General features: G+C 39.5%; 1 protein-coding gene across 17 annotated transcripts in view; it reads right to left on the bottom strand.

The window, feature by feature from the left end:
• The window catches only part of LOC126236282 (transmembrane protein 94), a 538,855-nt gene that overhangs the window by 245,209 nt on the left and 275,232 nt on the right, over window positions 1–18,414 (bottom strand). For all 17 annotated transcript variants that reach the window (XM_049945449.1, XM_049945454.1, XM_049945456.1 and 14 more), the window contains exon 15: window positions 1,591–1,715. In XM_049945449.1, coding sequence (XP_049801406.1) covers window positions 1,591–1,715 — 125 coding nt within the window. The remainder of the gene's footprint in view (window positions 1–1,590; window positions 1,716–18,414) is intronic.

Below are 18,414 nucleotides of genomic sequence, written 5' to 3'. Positions count from 1 at the left end.
TAAAGGGTATTTTAAGCTTTTTTTTTAAAGAGAATATTTCTAAGCCTTCTGGGGCTCTGTACTGATCTTGACCTTGTTGTGATACTTAAAAATTTCAAGACAATTTAAAAAAGCCTTCTGGCACATGATGATTATTGATTTTGCTCTTGTCATAAATTTTTTTTGAGAGGGAATTTTAAAGTAAATTCTAAGCCTTCTGGCACTCTGTGATTATTGATGTTGACCTTGCTGTAACTTTTTTTAATGGATAAATTTCAAAGCAAATTTTAAGCCCTTCTGGTGCTCTGTGATTATTAGTAATTATTAACTGGCTTTTCACTTCTTTCCACTGTGACAGAAGATTTTAAATGTTTTCACAAAATAAATCTAGATGTTGTCAACCACAAGTGATGTTGAGCCTGGGGCTTGGCCCTTCAATGAATTCCTGCCATCACCAACGACAGGCCATTTCAAGTGTCTCAGTAATCTAATACTATTCTTTGCTTCCTGCAAATAAATTACCAGATGATTTGCCAAATTAGTGATGAAGTTTCTTTAAACCAAGTGTCAGGATGATATTCCACAACAATAGCTTCAAGGATGATGTAACATTGATGAACATTCACAGAAATGACATGCAAAATTAAACTCAAATACTCCAACACACCAGTACAAAGCAGCTCTGATAATGTTCTGATATTCAGTTAAAACTTAAAGATTTGTCAGTTAATGCCTAAGTGACATACATCATGAACATTAATAAGACCAACAAACTGCAGGGACAAATTCTTGACTGGGAATGGAGGAAAAAAGGTCCTGTGAATAAATGTCCAAAAATGCATCGTTATTGTGGTAGATGGCACTGACGAATGATAATTCCTCTGACCACGTGCCATGTGTTCCTTGTGTGTTGCAGATTGAGTGATTGACACAGCATACTGTAAGCAGCAGAATGGTCTGGTATCTGTATTGAGAACAAGCTGAGATGGTGTTTTTGTATTACCAAGCAAATGAAATGGTCGAGATGCAGCTATACCAAAAAAAGTACACTCACACACACCAACCACATCACACAACATTTCAAGCCCTTTTTGGATGTTTGTCTAATTATAGATCCTATCAGACAGATGAATATGCAGGGAGCCAGTGGACTATGCATACACCAGATCTGGAGAATCAGTTTCTACAGGATATTAATGTGAACCCAGCAAACTGGTGCAAGCCCAAGTATGATTGTGTATCCTGTATGACAACCACTACTATCCCTATTACCTACAGCCACATGGAGGCCACTTTGAACATCTGTTGTTATGTGGATGTGATGCAGCACTTTACTGTGCTCTGGGACAATCTGTCATCATTGCACACACACACAGTCCATTTCCAGAAACACTTTTGTAGGATCTTTCTTCCTCCATTTCCATTCAGGAATCTGTCTTTGATGTTCATTGGTTTTATTATTAGATTGGCAATAAATTTTTCATTTTGTGATATTATTACAAATTCCTGAAGGCAATCCAATGGCCAGAATTTTTTATTTTTAATGATACTCTGTGCACAGCCAATATTTGTCTTACAATGAAAACGCAAAGCAGCATATATTTTACATACCATATCAATCTGAGCTTGATACTGCATTGTTACCATTCCAATAAATACTTGGTTGCTCTGCAGCTCAAAACAACCCTCAACATCATCAACATCGTCCTCGTGGCCTTCATTACCCAACAGTGAATCTGTAAGGAGAATGATAATGCCAATAACACTGACTTATAATTATGAAGAGGATAAAAGGTAATGACAAATTAAATAATAGCAATATCATGTAGTGAAACATCTCAGTGGCTTCTTTTTTAAATAGGAGATTACATTAGATAGATAGAAAAATGCAAATACTACATTGCTTAGAATTAACCACGATGGATGAGTAAATTTATTTTTCTTCCACTTCTTTCATTCAATTGTACCAGACTTAATAAATTTTTATATTTCATAAACATCAGTTTTACGTTTCAATAATTCCTAAACACAACAGAAAAAAGAAATAAATAATTACTTAAATACAAACTTTTTGATATAATATGTATTTAAAATGGGATAAAAAGTATAAAATAATTTCTCCCAGCCCCATATAGATCACTAGCCCTGCACAGATAGTACTGAAAATTTTGTAAAATTTAAAACTAAAAACGTGGGGTGCATGCAATAGATAAGTGATGCATGAATAGTTCACATAAGTCACTACCAGTTACATTGTACAGAAATGGTATGAACTGTTGTGTGATTTTACTCAAAGACAGCTACTCTCTACACCTCTTTCTATTGTCTATTGCATGCATCTCACATTTTTCATTTTAAACTTTACAAGTATTGTCACAACTACAAAAAAAAGTCACAAGCACAGATTTTCAGGACTATCTGTATGGTGTTACGAATCTATATGGGGCTAGGTGATAACATTTCATACTTTTTAGTTTATTAAAAAAAAGATGCTGTGACTTACCAAACGGGAAAGCGCTCGTAGATAGACAAAATAAAAAACACACAAACACACACACAAATATCAAGCTTTCGCAACCCACGGTTGCTTCATAAGGAAAGAGGGAAGGAGAGGAAAAGACGAAAGGATGTGGGTTTTAAGGGCTAGGGTAAGGAGTCATTCCAATCCCAGGAGCGGAAAGACTTACCTCAGGGGGAAAAAGGGACAGGTATACACTCGCGCGCACACACACATATCCATCCACACATACACAGACACAAGCAGACATATGTAAGGCAAAGAGTTTGGGCAGAGATGTCAGTGGGTAACGGGAAGAGGGGATATATTGAAGGGCAAGTTCCCATATCCTCTCTTCCCGTTACCCACCTGGCCACAACCTCCGCTAATTTCAAGTTGCTGCCCCTCGTACATCACTTGTCACTCAACAACATCTTTGCCTCTATACTTCTGCCTCGACTGACATCTCTGCCCAAACTCTTTGTCTTACATATGTCTGCTTGTGTCTGTATATGTGCGGATGGATATTTGTGTGTGTGCGAGTGTATACCTGTCCCTTTTTCCCCCTAAGGTAAGTCTTTCCAGTCCCAGGATTGGAATGACTCCTTACCCTCTCCCTTAAAACCCACATCCTTTTGTCTTTCCCTCTCCTTCCCTCTTTCCTGATGAAACAACCGTGGGTTGTGAAAGCTTGATATATGCTTCTCTTCTTAGAATCATGAGTACTACAATGCCACTTTCACTATGAGGATCTAAATCATGCTTTGGCTTCCAGAACACTGTTCAGTATTTACAGCAGAGTTCCTCACCCTGTGTTAGGCCACGGAGTACACCCAGTGACACAAGCTTTTCAATTGTGTCATTTGCTCTGACTCTCTCAGTGCCCTTCAGAGCCTCTGAGTGCTGTACACCGCCCATCCATTAGTGCAACTGATCCAGGAAAAATTTCACGTGCTCATTCTTGATGGAGCCACTGTGATATTTATATGGGTCACTGGTCACATTGGTCTGATGGGATTCGAAGCCCTGATGCTGCTGCCAAGGCTGCAATCCTTGTACCTCGGCCATCTAGTTCTTCCATTCCCTTTTGTGATCTCTGTTTTGCTGTCTGCCAGTAGGTAGTGTTACTATGGCATCACGCATCACCACTGGTCTTCCCTTCATGGGAACAAGCTACGTGGAACTAACCATCTCCCCCCGGCTTGGCCGACTTCTTCTCGGCCCTCTCAATGTGAGGAAATCATTCAAGCAAGGTCTCGTATCCTGTCATTTTAGCCATCACATTTCATTTTTTATCCATCATAGCAATATGGCAAAGGACATTTAATCTTTAGTTCAGGGCCTCTGCTATCTCTATATTTTATGGATATTTCTCTAAGAGGAAGTCCCTGTTTTTAGCTGTCTGTACTTCTGTCGAATGGGCTTAACGTGTAGTCACTTTTAACTCCATTTTCATCTTCATGATCTACGGTTCTGATGTGGGTGTGTATGACCTTAGTTATTTTGGTGCCCTAAAACAAAACTAAACCACCAGTAAATCATCATCATCATCATCATTTTTATGGTATAGGATACTTACATTGACCACCTGAACAAAATTATGTTTAGAGTTTCAGAGGCTATTGTGTTGAAGGTTACAAATACATCTAGCTGACAGGAAACTGTGTTGTGAGGATAACGTATCAGTGTCAGAGCACAGTAGTTTGAGTTTGTTGTTTTAATGCTTTCCTTGGAGATGACTTGTTGGAGACATTATCATCGACTATGGAAGACTGATGCTTCAGACTGACAAAGCCACTCCTCCAAGTTCACATAAGAATGATTATTCTGTGTAATTATCTACAGTTGATGACATCCTAATCCTATGATCAGCAAGACCAGTTTGGACTTTCAGTTTAACTGTAATCTCTGGCCAAGTACAAAAAGGTAAGCAGCCTCACAATAGAAATCTGTATGCCAGCAGTGATCACTACCATCATAAATGTACAAGGCGCCTCAGGGTCACTAGTTACCTCTGAAAGCCACAACTCATAACTAAGAGTATGTGCATAGGGACAACTGAATCAGTTCATGAAGGTCAGCTCAGTGCTATCCATGAGAAATGCAAGTGCACTACCATTACCTTTACCATCTACCCACTCAAGGAACATTTATCCACCCACCAATAGGTCCTTTCTTGATCAAGGGACAATGTTGGCAAGTGTTGGCCGTTCTACATCAATTTTTGATTGCATTCGAACCCAGAGTGGAGACAAGCTACACCAGACTACCCTATGTGAAACATCACAACACTGGGGATCACCCCACTCTTGCCAGTTGGCACTCACTTACAGTGTTTTCAATTGAACAACAGATAACCAGAAGAAAGTGGAGAATACTCTGTGAAACACCATCATTCAACCATTAGAAAATCCTTGGTCCTCTCCTGTGTTAATTACGAAGAAGAGAGATGGTGCAAGGCATTTTGGCATTGATTACCATCGGCTAAACAGATCTGCGAAAAAGGATGTGTATCCATTGCCAAGAATTGGTGACGCCTTAAACTGTCTGATGCAAACAAAAGAAAGCCGTTGGAAGAGCATCTGTGCCACTTAACTGAGCTTGATTATGTGATGTCATAGGTTTTCACCTAAACTTGACAAAAATCCTCTCCATTGATCAGGATGACTGGCAAGATGGGTACTGTGTCTCAAGGAAAACAAAAACGGATGCTTTGCAGAATCCGTTGGGAGAACATCAACACTTCCCAGTCAACACTCCATTAACAAACATTGCAGCCAAACAAAGCGAACATCCACTGTTACTGAAGGCCCTAAAGAAGGAAGAGCCTGTCAAAGAAGAATTCTGAATCATGAATAATTGGAGTGAAAGGAATGGAAAGCAAATGGTATGGGAAAAAAAATAGGAAGGAAATAATGACTTCCATCCACACAGAACGTTGTGGAATGCAGTGGTGATAGTTGAAAATTTGTGCTGGTCTGGAACTCCAACCTGGATACTCTGTTTCTCACACTCCCCACCAGTTAACCCCATACTTGCAGATTTCCAGTTCCTGTAGGAGTTCAGACATTGGTTATGCATTCACATTGAAACTTTCTCACGAAACAGCTGTTGCGCCCATAGAATTATAGATATGCATGGTGTCTCTTCTGTCGCATTTGTCCTTTACACTCTCAGCAACCTCTGGATCTTTCCAATTATTTAGGTCCTATCTCCTTAATTTCCTGTCATTTTGCTGTTTATTCAATTTTAATCTACAGTTCAAAACCAATAAATTATGGTCAGAGTACACATCTGGCCCTGGAAATGTCTTACAGTTTAAAATCTTGTTCCAAAATCTCGCTCTTACCGTTATACAGTCAAACTGAAACGTACCAATGTGTCCTGAGTTCTTCCACTTATATGACCTTTCATGATTCTTAAACTAAGTGCTAGTGATGATTAAATTATACTCGCTCATTCCTATCCTCCAATCCATATTCTTCTACTCTTCTCCTAATTTTCCTTCTCGTCCTTTTCCTACAGTCAAATTCCAGTCTCACATAACGATTAAATTTTCTTCTCCCTTAACTATCTGACTAATTTCAGTTATGTAATCACATATTATTTCAATCTCTTCATCATTGGCAGAGCTAGTTGGTATGTAAACTTGTATTACTGTGGTGGGTGTTAGCTTCATGTTTTACCTTGGCTATAAAATGTGTTCAGTATCCAGTAGCCTAACTGCATTCCTTATTCATTATTAGACCTATTCTCTTCCATTTCCCCCTATTTCATTTTGTGTTTATAATCCTGTTTTCATATGACCACAAGTCCTGTTCATCCTGCCACTGAACATCAGTAACTTCTACTATATCTGACTTCAACCTGTCCCTTTCCCTTTTTAAATTTTGTAACCTACCCATCCTATTAAGGGATCTAACATTACACACGCTGACCCATAGAATGCCAGTTCTGTTTTTCCTGATGAAATTCTTCTGTGTAGTCCCCACCCCGAGATGCAAATGGGGGGGGATTTTACCTCTGGAACATTTTACCCAAGAATGTGCCATCATCATTTAACCATACAGTAGAGCTGCATGCCCTCCGGAAAAGTAATGGCTGCAGTTTCCCCTTGCTTTCAGCCATTTAATGTATTCACAGTATCAGCACAGTAAGTCCACATTGACTGATGTTACAAGGCCAGATGAGTCAGATACCCACATTGTTGCCTCTGCAACTACTGAAAAGGCTGCTGCCCCTCTACACAAACCACATGTTTCCCTATCCTTCCTACAAGTACTCCTCCATTGTGGTAGCACCTGTGGTATGGCTGTCTGTATTGTTGAGGCATTGTGCACCATCTGAAAGAAAAGCCTGTTATTAAGCAAAATGTGGATCCTCGCCAGCCAAAACCATCACTTGTAAACAGAAGCAAGGTAAATTCAACATTCAAGACGACAGTTAATTTAACTAACACCACAAATGCAGCAAGAAGAACAAATGTATGTTTAATGGGTGATAGTCATCTTAGAGGCCTTGCACACGAAATAAAAAGCATAAACAGTGAAGTAAATGCTTCAGGTTTCATTAAACCTGGCGCTCGTCTTGACCAAGTGCTTTCAACTGTAAACAATACCTCTCGAAAGACAATGAAGGAAGACTTCATTGTAATCTGTGGTGGTGCAAATGACGTCACACACAACGATGGTTTGCATGCTGTTAATGCCCTAAAATCTGCTCTAAACCATCTAAATGACTCAAACGTCATTGTTCTCGATATTCCACACAGGTATGACATGCCTCAGTTCTCATGTGTAAACAGGGCAGTAGCATATACAAACAGTCAATATGCAGAAATTTGCAACTGTTACGCAAATGTGCAAATGGTTAATGTGCAAAATTTTAGTAGAGATCTTTACACCACCCATGGCCTTCACCTCAATCGGCGCGGAAAAAGTCACTTAGCGTCCATTATTTGTGAAATCGTCGTAAATGCTAGGAACAATGTATAGGTACTCAAAACACACACATTCGAAGAATGAGTGCTCCACAACACAAGAAGACTGCAAGAATGGGTATAGACAGATGACATTGGACAAATGGCTGCTGAAAACACCAGGTAAAGCTGATTCTTCCCAGGCTCCCAGTACATGGAAACAGACCAACTTGAATAAATGGATAGTGAATAATACCAAACCCACTCTGTCAACTGATATTTCTTTTTTAGGGATAAATGTATAAGTGGTTATGGAAATCAAAATCTGACTATTTCCCATCAAAACATATGTAGCCTGAGCAACAAGATTAATGAACTCTTAATTAATATCCAAGAGCCACAAGGTATAGATTGTGCCCATGTTTTGTGCTTTAGTGAGCACCATGTTATGTCAGATATTGAAAAACTTGCTATAGATAATTACTGCTTAGCAACATCTTACTGTAGGAAATTTATAGAAAAAGGTGGAGTAGCGATCTATGTCAGAAACAGCATCACATGTAGTGTAATTAATGTGCTGAATTTTTGTATAGATCAACAGTTTGAAGTGTGTGCCATAGAGCTGGCTTTAAATAACTCTTATATAGCAGTAGTAGCTTTTGTACAGGGCACCTTCAGGTAACTTAAGCATTTTTTTGAAACAGTTAGATGCACTCTTAATACACATATTTAAACTCAGTAGAGATGTCATAGTTGTTGGAGACTTCAATGCAAATTTCCTAACAAACTCCAGAGACAGAGTAGATCTTGAGAACTTGATGTCCTCATATAATGTTGCTTCTGTTGTAAATTTTCCCACCAGAATAACTTCACAAACAAAATCATTAATTGATAATGTATTTATTGACATAACCAAGATTGATGATATAGCTGTCAGGCAAGTTCTGAATGGTCTCTCTGACCATGATGGACATAGACTCACCATTAACAATTCAAGTATTTGTGAGATTAATAGTGGTCCCAACTGGAAAATTACTAGGAAATCTACCGATGAAACTATTGAGATCTTTAAATCACGTCTCCAAAACGTAGACTGGAGTCCAGTATATAATGTAGAAAATGCCAATTCCAAATACAACCTTTTCAGTGATGAAGTGGCTCTAATATTTGAAAGTACCTTCCCAAAAAGAATATATAAAACCCATACTAAAAAATCCACCAACAAGCCTTGGATTACCACTGGAATAAAGAGAGAGTTGTACATTGCCCCAAAAAAATCAGATGACCCTAACCATTTAAATAACTATAAAAAATACTGTAAAATATTGAACAAAGTCCCCAACAAGACCCAAAATATTGCTCTTAACAATGAAGGTAAGCTAGTTCAAAATCAAGATATTGTAGCTAAAATCTTTAATGAGCACTTTTTAACTGTTGCTAAGAAAACAGCCTGCAAAGGCTCTTCAGAAAAGGCAATAAAAACTCTGAAAGAACTTTTCCCTAACTCTATAGACATGATAGGTATGGCCCCCATAACCGTGCAAGAAGTAAAAAAAAAACCATAATGTCTCTAAAAAGTAAAAATTCGTCGGGTGTAGACAATATTTCCAACAAACTGCTAAAAGCCAGCTGTAATCAACTCTCTAAAGTTCTAGCTCATATATTCAATTCCTCTCTAAATCAAGGTATCTTCCCTGACAGAATGAAGTATGTTACTGTGAAGCCCCTCTACAAAAAAGGTGATACCACAGATGTTTCCAACTATCCTCCTATCTCTCTTGTAACAGCATTTTCTAAAGTCTTTAAAAAATTAATATACGTCAGGATTGTCTGTCACCTTGAAAAATTTGCACTAATTAGCAAACAACAATTTGGTTTCAGATCAGGCGTATCTACAACTGAAGCAATTTACGCACTTACAAACAATGTTTTAGAATGCCTTGACAAGAAAAAATTACCCGTTGGCATATTCTGTGACCTGACTAATGCTTTCGACTGCGTCGATCACACAATACTTTTAGGAAAAGCAGCCCAATATGGAATCCGTGGACAAATGGGTAACTGGCTCAGATCATATCTAGAAGACAGACAGCAAAAAATAGTATTAGGTGTTAACAATCTACAAGTGGGAGAGGTAGAGTCTGACTGGGGAACAGTACGTCATGGAGTTCCACAAGTGTCACTCCTTGGTCCCCTCCTATTTATTATATATATTAATGACCTACCCCTGTCCTCAAATAGTGCTAGCAACATCACAATGTTTGCCGATGACACAAGTATAGTGACAGCCAGCAAAACCTCCACCGACGTAGAGTTAAATGCCAACCAAGCACTTGCAAATGCTCTGAACGGGTTCATGGCAAATTCTCTAGCAATAAACCTCAGCAAAACAAATTATATGCAGTTCCAATCCAGTTACATAAGCCCATAAGAGATTAACATTGCACACGAGAGCCAACAGTTGCAGAGCATTCAGTGCACAAAGTTCCTAGGCATTCACATAGATAACCGGATGAACTGGGAATTCCACATACAGCAAACACTAAAAAAGCTTAGCTCAGCAACATTTGCCATCCGAATAATCTCCAAAATTGGAGACATCAACGTATCAAAGTCTGCGTATTTTGGCTACTTTCATTCAGTGATGTGCTATGGAATAATCTTTTGGGGCAACTCACCACTTTCAAAAAAAATTTTTGTAAGCCAAAAAAAAGTAGTCCGAATTATTTGTAGTGTCCCTCCAAGAACCTCATGTTGAAATCTCTTGAAACAGTTAGGTATATTAACCACTACCTCACAATATCTCCTCTCACTCATGACTTTCACTCTTCTAAATTCCTCTGAATATGAATCTAATGAGGCATACCATCATTATAACACAAGGCGGAAAGGTGATATGCACTGTGAACAGAAAAATCTCTCTCTGGTGCAAAAAGGGGTAAAGTACACAAGTACTAAAATCTTTAATGCACTCCCGGGAATATAAAGTGTCTTAAAGAAAATAAAATGCTATTCAAAAAAAAGCTAAAGGAATTTCTATTGGAAAAATGTTTCTACTCTTTAGATGAATTCTTCAACAGAGATCACTAATTTGAGTAGTAATTCAGATTATTTCCTTTGTCATTGTTATCTGTATTGTTTTTTATCACTATTGTATTTTTGTATTGTATTGTTTATTATCTTGATTATATTATTGTATTGTACCCATTCTGAATCATTCATCTACCATGTGTAATATATCAGTATGTTTTGTATTGTATGATATCTATATTGTATCTGCTTTGACTCGTTCCACATCCAAGCGTAATCACGCCATACTGGAGCTATGGAATATGTATCTCAAATAAATAAAATAAACAAATAAGCCACCTGACATTGGCAAGGTCCATTACTTGTGTGGGCAGGGGCTTTATTATTTATCAGAAGATCACATATTTTGTAATCATAATAACTTATTTTAAAATTAAACACATTTGAGCAACTTTCTTTTTATCTAATTTTGATTATTACTTACGAAATTATGACAATATTCCCACTTTTAATGTTTTTTATTAGATCACTATCTTGTCAGTTTTTCTATTCAGCACAGATTTTGCAGTTGATTTCACACTAACTCTCCCATGAGCTAGATACTTGGAAGTTTCTACATAGCTCAGAACTAGATGATAATGCAGTAGTAATTCACTCACATGTTTGGTGTGTGGCGGAGACACTTTGTAGTTCTGTCTCTCTGTATTGCAATATTAACTAGTTTTCTTGTCTGATGTGTAGCAGAGGATACTTTGTGTACCACTGCAATTTCCCTCTTTCCACGTTCCAGTCACAAATGATTCACAGTAAGAATCATTGCTGGTAACTCTCCCTATGAGCTCAAATCTCTCTAATTTTTGCCTTCACAGTCCTTTCAAGAGGTAGAAGGAAGAAGTATGTTGGTTGACTCTGGGAAAGAGAGACTTAAATATACCAGAAATTTACTGTGTGTCTCTGTTGCAATCTCATCAAAATGTTTGAAATAGGTTGAAAAATTTGTCTCATACAAGACGAAAAATCAGAAAATAATTATTTAAATAAAAAACTTGTGAATATAACACTTTCTAAAAACAGACTAAAAAGTATGAATATAATAGAAAGAAACATTCCACAAGGGAAAAAAATATTAAAAAAGATGCTGTGACTTACCAAATGGGAAAGCGCTGGAGGTAGACACAATAAAAAATAAAAACTCGTTATTGATGGAGGAAGGCAGGGTAGTAGTGGATGGAGCTCAAAATCTCCACAAAATAGCAACCCAAGGTGTTGGAGGTAGCAATAAGGTCCACTATGACATCATCTGTTACGGTCAAGCCATAAAGTGGGGAATGGACCCTGGTCCCAGAGAGCCGGTGGAGATTGGCCCACACAACGGAAGAGGGCATGGAACTATTAAAAGAACTTGTACATGAAAACCAGCTAGCTTTATTGCTGTCCCGAAGAATGCGAAGACACTGCGCCTGCAACTGTTTACAATGAATACAGTTTATCATCGTAGGATGAAGGTTAAAAACACAGAGAGCACTTCCCAATGCATGAATTGCATCGCAGCATGCCTCAGTCCACAAAGGACCGCGACACTGTGTGGTAAAGATGAAGTGTAAGGAATTGAACATTCTGTGGTGGTAAAGATCAAGTTTGTAAGGTATTCTACCTGGTCATCACAACTGGGAAAAAGGTGTTCATTGAAGACTGCCAGAGAGGAGTAAAGCCTCCAGTCAGCCTTAGAAAGCTACCATTTGGATTTGAACGTAGACAGGGTAGGAGTCAGCAAACAAGATGACGGGCAAACTGGGCAGTGCAAGCAGAAAGGTCCACATGGGAATAGGTGTATGTGGAGTCTAAAAGGAACATGAGTGCTCCTGTGTTAAGGCAGATGAGGCTGAGTTGATTGAGAAGGTCAGCCAAGAGGGCACCTCTCTGGCAGGCTCTGGGAGAGCCTGAAAGGGAATGGTGCACATTACAGTCACAGTGCAGCGAAAAGGGGTGAGGGAGTTGCCCAATAAGCTGGAGGAAGTATGCCTTGGTGACATTGATTGATGGAAGGATGTAAACAGTACAAAGGGATAACATGAAGCAAGGAAGGGAAATGTAAATTGTAACAGCTTGCAGTTGGGTGTTCAGGGAGATGGGTTGGCTATGAACGTCATCCTGGATGACTCCCCCAGGAAATGGAATGCTATCCTCAAGGGGAAGGTCAAAGAGGACCGGAAAGAAATGCGAGAGGTCAAAGCGGTTGTGAGAAAGCAATTTTGTTTCTTAGAGGCAGAGAACAATTGGATGCTGCAATTCCAAGAGCAGATGTAATTCCTCCTCATTGGATCTAAGGCTTCGAATGTTCCATTGGAGGAGAGACATGACAGGGAAAGGGGAGAAAGTAAAAAATTGAGGGGTGTCACCTCAGTGGCTGCCAAATGCCAGCCTTTGAAGAGGATCTCCGAGTCAGTGAAGGAGAAGACTGTTTACTTTGCTTGATTTCGTGGAGCCTTTGAGGTTGGCAGATGACGATTCAGATGTTTGTTGGTTGGAAGGACATAAAACGTCTTTGTGGGAGTATTCCTTCTGTACATTCTGGCCTGCTGGTTGTGTAGCATGTGATTTCATCACATGAGGTGAAAATTTGGTGGCTTGTTGCACAGTTGGAGGAGAAGGAGAAAGGGATGCTACCATTACACTGAGCGATTTTAAAACCACGATGCTGAATTTGAGGTTGCATGCCTCCATGACCATGTCCTTCATCGAGCGAGGTTTAGCAAGAACAGTACTTTAAGTGTTGGATGGTAAAATACTGCGTTTCTGACTAGCCAGCAACTTGTGAGCAACAGGGTAAGGCACTTTTTCCTTCACCTGGACCTCCTGGACTGCCCAGTCACCTGTTACCTGTGGGCCAACCTTCAGGATTGCACAGGGAGAAAGAAGGAAGAGAGGAACCCCAAACACCGAAGTGGAGGAAGGATAGGGTAAGGAGAATGAAGAAAGAAAAAAAGAATGAAAAAAAAGTGGAGAGACTGTTCTGAAGTCAGGCTACTGTTAATTTAGGATGTATTCCCAAATGTATATGCTCCCCAAGGGAGAGGAAAAATAGTAGCAGGAGGGTAGACATGCAGCACAGAAGGGAGAAATGCAGCAAAGGTAAGTGCCTTGTGGTAGCCAAGCTTGAACTCCGAGTGGTGGTGTGTGCACGACAGCAAGGTCTTAAAGTGTTTGTATTAAAATGAAATGAGACAAGTGTGGGTAAATAAAAACATAAAAACATCCTAAAACAGTCACAAACATAAAACAACAAAAGTAATGTTGTCAGATCTAACACACAGTAAAGAGTGAAAAAGAAGTGAAGGAATTAAAAGACATCAGATAGCTGTGGGTGGCTGATTGTCAAAATAGAAGGGACAAGCCAGCTACTCCGAAACATCTCCAACCTAAAAGCTTAGGACAGAGTCCAGATGTGTTGCAAAATATTGAAAGCTTGATCTCACTATTCTAATCATCAGCTAAACTAGAGGGCAGATATCCACTTCTCACAAAGTAAAATGTATCCAGTTAAAATGTGGCATACATTGATTTACATGCCACAGGTCTCTCAGACTGGGAGCTGGAAGTTTACCAGGGCACTTCATCCCACCAGAGAGATTGGAATGAGGATCACCACCACCACATAGTTGACTTCACAAACCTCAGCTTACTGTCCCTCTTCCCACAACAGCATGGATCTCCAAATGACCAGAAAAATGACAGCTGGCAGTGAAATGTCACACTGTGTTATGCAAGCTCCTTAGAAGCATCCTTGGCAGTTAGGTCTGCTCATTCCTTTCCCCAGATCTCCACATGTCCCAGTACCTAGTAAAATGATACCAGCCTCCCCCACAATTGAAGGAAGTACAATTAATCATGTGTTAGTTGGACCATTTTTTGAATGTGCTGAAAAGACTGAGGGGTACTAAGGGGATAGGAACACATGAGAACCTGTTTGACCTGAAGACACCTCACTTGCTCCAGTGCCTTTAAGATCACGTGGAGTTTGGCAGTAAACAGTTATTTAAGGGGAAGGTGAATCCTGAAGACATATCTGGGTATCCATCAATTTGCATGACTTTTAAAAGTTGATGCCTATTTTTTTTAAAAAAAAATGTTAAAAAGCAAAAACTGAAATTCAAAATCTGAAGTGTGATCTTTCTTATAATATGTCAAGTCTAAAATAATTCTGGACCACTATAGGAGCCAATGTGGAGATCTGTTCCAACCTTCGTGTAAAATGGTAAAGCCAGCCACACTCATCTCTAAAAGGCAATCCTTTATGAAATCCTGTAGAGCTTAGCTGCTTGCTGTGAGTTATGAAAAAGTCCTTTCATTGGTGGCAGAGCAGTGGTATGGAATGCAAGTGTCTATGGCACGGGCAGTGTTTTATAGGCCTGCCTCACCAAAGGGCTCATTCGAAAGACCCCCAACGGCCATCCAAATGCCTTCATGGTACATCACATCCAAAATTTTTTAATAAGAGGGTGGTGCAGAGCAATACATCATGCACCTATAATCAAACCATGATCAAATGAAAGCCCTGTAAAACTGGAGCAGACAAGTTCAGTCTGCTCCCCATGAACTGTGATTAAGACATTTTAAAATAGTGAGTGCTTTAGTGACCATATTTTTAGGTCCATAAGGTGTGGCAATCAAATAATTTTCGAATCAACTCAGTGAAGAAATTAAAACCCCTCATACCTGCCCATTCCTCCAAGCATCAAACAGTCAATTGCAAATGATGAGTAGTTGTTGCAAGATACGAGCAGGAACAAAAGACAGAGAAGTTGTCAACAAACAAACACCACAAGACAGGACATTTGACAACCAACATAATGCTATATTAGCTTTGGCAAAGACCGTCATACTTAAAACACTTCCTTGAGGGACACAATACTCCTGTTCAAGGTGACGAGACAGGACGTCACTGATTCAGTATCTAAAATAGCATGCTGAGAAGAAGGACCATATAAAGATGGGAAGACATCCTCAAAAACACCATTCATGAAATTGCCCAAGAGTATTATGCCTCCAAGTAGTATTATGGGCCTTATCAATGTTAAAATATATACTCAGTAGGTGTTGGTAGCACAGGAAAGCCCATTCTATTTAGAAAATGCTGAAGTAGCAAAGACTGTTGCATTCTCACTTCAACAGAGAATGTGGATATGATGATATGTGAAACTTAGTAGAGACTTGTGCATCCATAAAGAGATAGATGCACAAAGCATGTAACAACTACCAATGGTCTCATTAGCAAAAGATCTTGCTGAGAACCCAAGAAAATTTGGGTCCTACATAAAATCACTAAGTAGGCTGAAGGCTTCTATCCAGTCACTCAATAATCAATCTGGTGTGGCAGTAGAAGATAGAAAAAGGAAAGCTGAAGTTTTAAATTTCACTTGTAAGAAATTGCTTGCACAGGAGGATCATACAAACATATGTCATTTGACCACTGCACAGACTCACATATGAAGGATGTAGTAATAGGTGTCTCTGGCATAGAGGAGCAACTGAGAGTACTGTATGGCATTAGCCTCTTATTTATTTATCATGAATCTCTCACCTAGTCCAAAGTCCCAAGTGACTGGAAAAAAGTGCAGGTGACTCCTGCATATAAGAAAGGCAAAAGAACGGACATGCATAATTACAGACCAATATCCTTAATACTGATTAGCTGCAGAATTCTTGAACACAGTCCGAGTTAGAATATAATACATTTCCTTGAGACAGGAATGCTTTTGTCCACAAATCAGCAAGGATTTATAAACCATTGCTCATGCAAAACTCAGCCTAGCTCTTTCCTCACTTCATATCCTGCAAACTATGGAAAAGGTCAACAGGCAGATAACATATTCCTAGATTTCTGAGAAGCATATGACATGGTGCCCCATTGCAGACTTTTAATGAAGGTATGAACTTACGGAATACATTCCTGGATATGAGAGTAGTTTGAAGACTTTTTAAGTGATAGAACCCTCAAGAGTGCCCCAGAGAATTGTGATAGGGCTGCTCTTATTCTCTATACACATAAATGATCTGATGGATAGGGTGAGCAACAATCTGCAGCTTGTTTGCTAATGAAGCTGCGGTGTACAGGAGGATGTTATCGTTGAGTGACTGTAGGACAATACAATGTGGCTTAGACAAGATTTCTACTTGATGTGATGAATGAAAGCTAGCTCTAAATTTAGAAAAAATGTAAGTTTATGCAGATGAATATGAAAAATAATCCCATAATGTTCAAATACAACATTAGTAATGTGCTGCTTTACACAGTCATGTTGATTAAATATCTAGGCATAATGTTACAAAACCATACGAAATGGAATGAGTATGCAAGGATTGTAGTGGAGAAAGTGAATGGTTGACTTCAGTTTATACACTGAAGCACCAAAGAACTGGTATAGGCATGCATATTCAAATACATAGACATGTAAAACGACAGAATATGGCACTGCGGTTGGCAACATCTATATAAGATAGCAAGGGTCTGGCGCAGTTGTTAGATTGGTTACTGCTGCTATAATGGCAGGTTATCAAAATTTAAATGTGTTTGAATGTGGTGTTATAGTTGGCACACGAGCGATGGAACACAGGATATCTGAGGTAGCGATAGAGTGGGGATTTTCCCATATGACCATTTCACAAGTGTACTGTGAATATCAGGAATCTGATAAAATATCAAATCTCTGACATTGCTGCAGCCAGAAAAAGATCCTGCAAGAACGAGACCAACTACAACTGAAGATAATTGTCCAATGTGACAGAAGTGCAACCCTTCTGCAAACTGCTGCAGACTTCAATGCTGGGCCGTCAACAAGTGTCAGTGTGTGAACTATTCAATGAAACACCATCGATATGGGCTTTCAGAGCTGAAATCCCATTCATACAGTATTGATGACTGCACGACATAAAGCCTTTCACCTCGCCTGGGCTCATCAACATTGATATTGGACTGTTGATGACTGGAAACAAGTTGCCTGGTCAGACGAGTCTTGTTTCGAATTGTATCGAGCCGATGGACGTATACGGGTATGGAGACAACCTCATCAATCCATGGACCCTGCATGTCAGCAGAAGACTGTTCAAGCGGGTGGAGGCTGTGTAATGCTGAGGGGTGAGTGCAGTTGGAGTGATATGGGACCCCAACACATCTACATACGACTCTGACAGGAGACATGTATGTAAGCATCCAGTCTCATCACCTGCATCCATTATGTCCATTGTGCATTCTGAATGACTTGGGCAGTTCCAGCAGAACAATGCGACATCCCACATGTCCAGAATTGCTACAGAGTGGCTCCAGGAACACTCTTCTGAGTTTGAACACTTCCTCTGACCACCAAACTGCCCAGACATGAACATTATTCAGCATATTAGGGATGCCTAGCAATGTGCTGTTCAGAAGACATCTCCAACCCCTCGTACTCTTACAGATTTATGGGCAGCCTTGCAGGATTCATGGTGCCAATTCCCTCCAGCAATACTTCAGACATTATACGAGTCCATGGTATGTCATGTTGCAGCACTTATGCGTGCTCAGAGGGGCCCTACACAATATTAGGCAGATCCACCAGTTTCTTTGGCTCATCAGAGTAGAACACTAGTGCAAATCATTCTTGAGTACTGCTTGAGTATTTGGGATTAGATTTGTTACCAGCAGGTTCAATCAACACCAAATATAACAGAAATGCCTCAGAACCTCAAATGGGAATCTGAGGAGGGAAGGAGACATTCTTTTCAAGGAACAGACTTGAGAATATTTAGAGAACCAACTTTTGAAACTGACTGCAGAACAATTCTACGGCTACCAATGTACATTTCACACAAGGAGCATGTGGCGTCGATAGTTTGTATCGACCACGAAACTTAATATCTGTGAACTCGAAGTGCTCTGTCGAGCCTCCATCTTAACTTTACTTTAGTCAGTTCTTTGTTATACTTCATTCTGTATGGACACAGTGTCAAGCAT

The sequence above is a fragment of the Schistocerca nitens genome, chromosome 2 (genome assembly GCF_023898315.1).
Source record: "Schistocerca nitens isolate TAMUIC-IGC-003100 chromosome 2, iqSchNite1.1, whole genome shotgun sequence".
In the NCBI taxonomy this organism is placed as follows: Eukaryota; Metazoa; Arthropoda; class Insecta; order Orthoptera; family Acrididae; genus Schistocerca; species Schistocerca nitens.
This window is presented reverse-complemented; position numbering and strand designations above follow the sequence as displayed.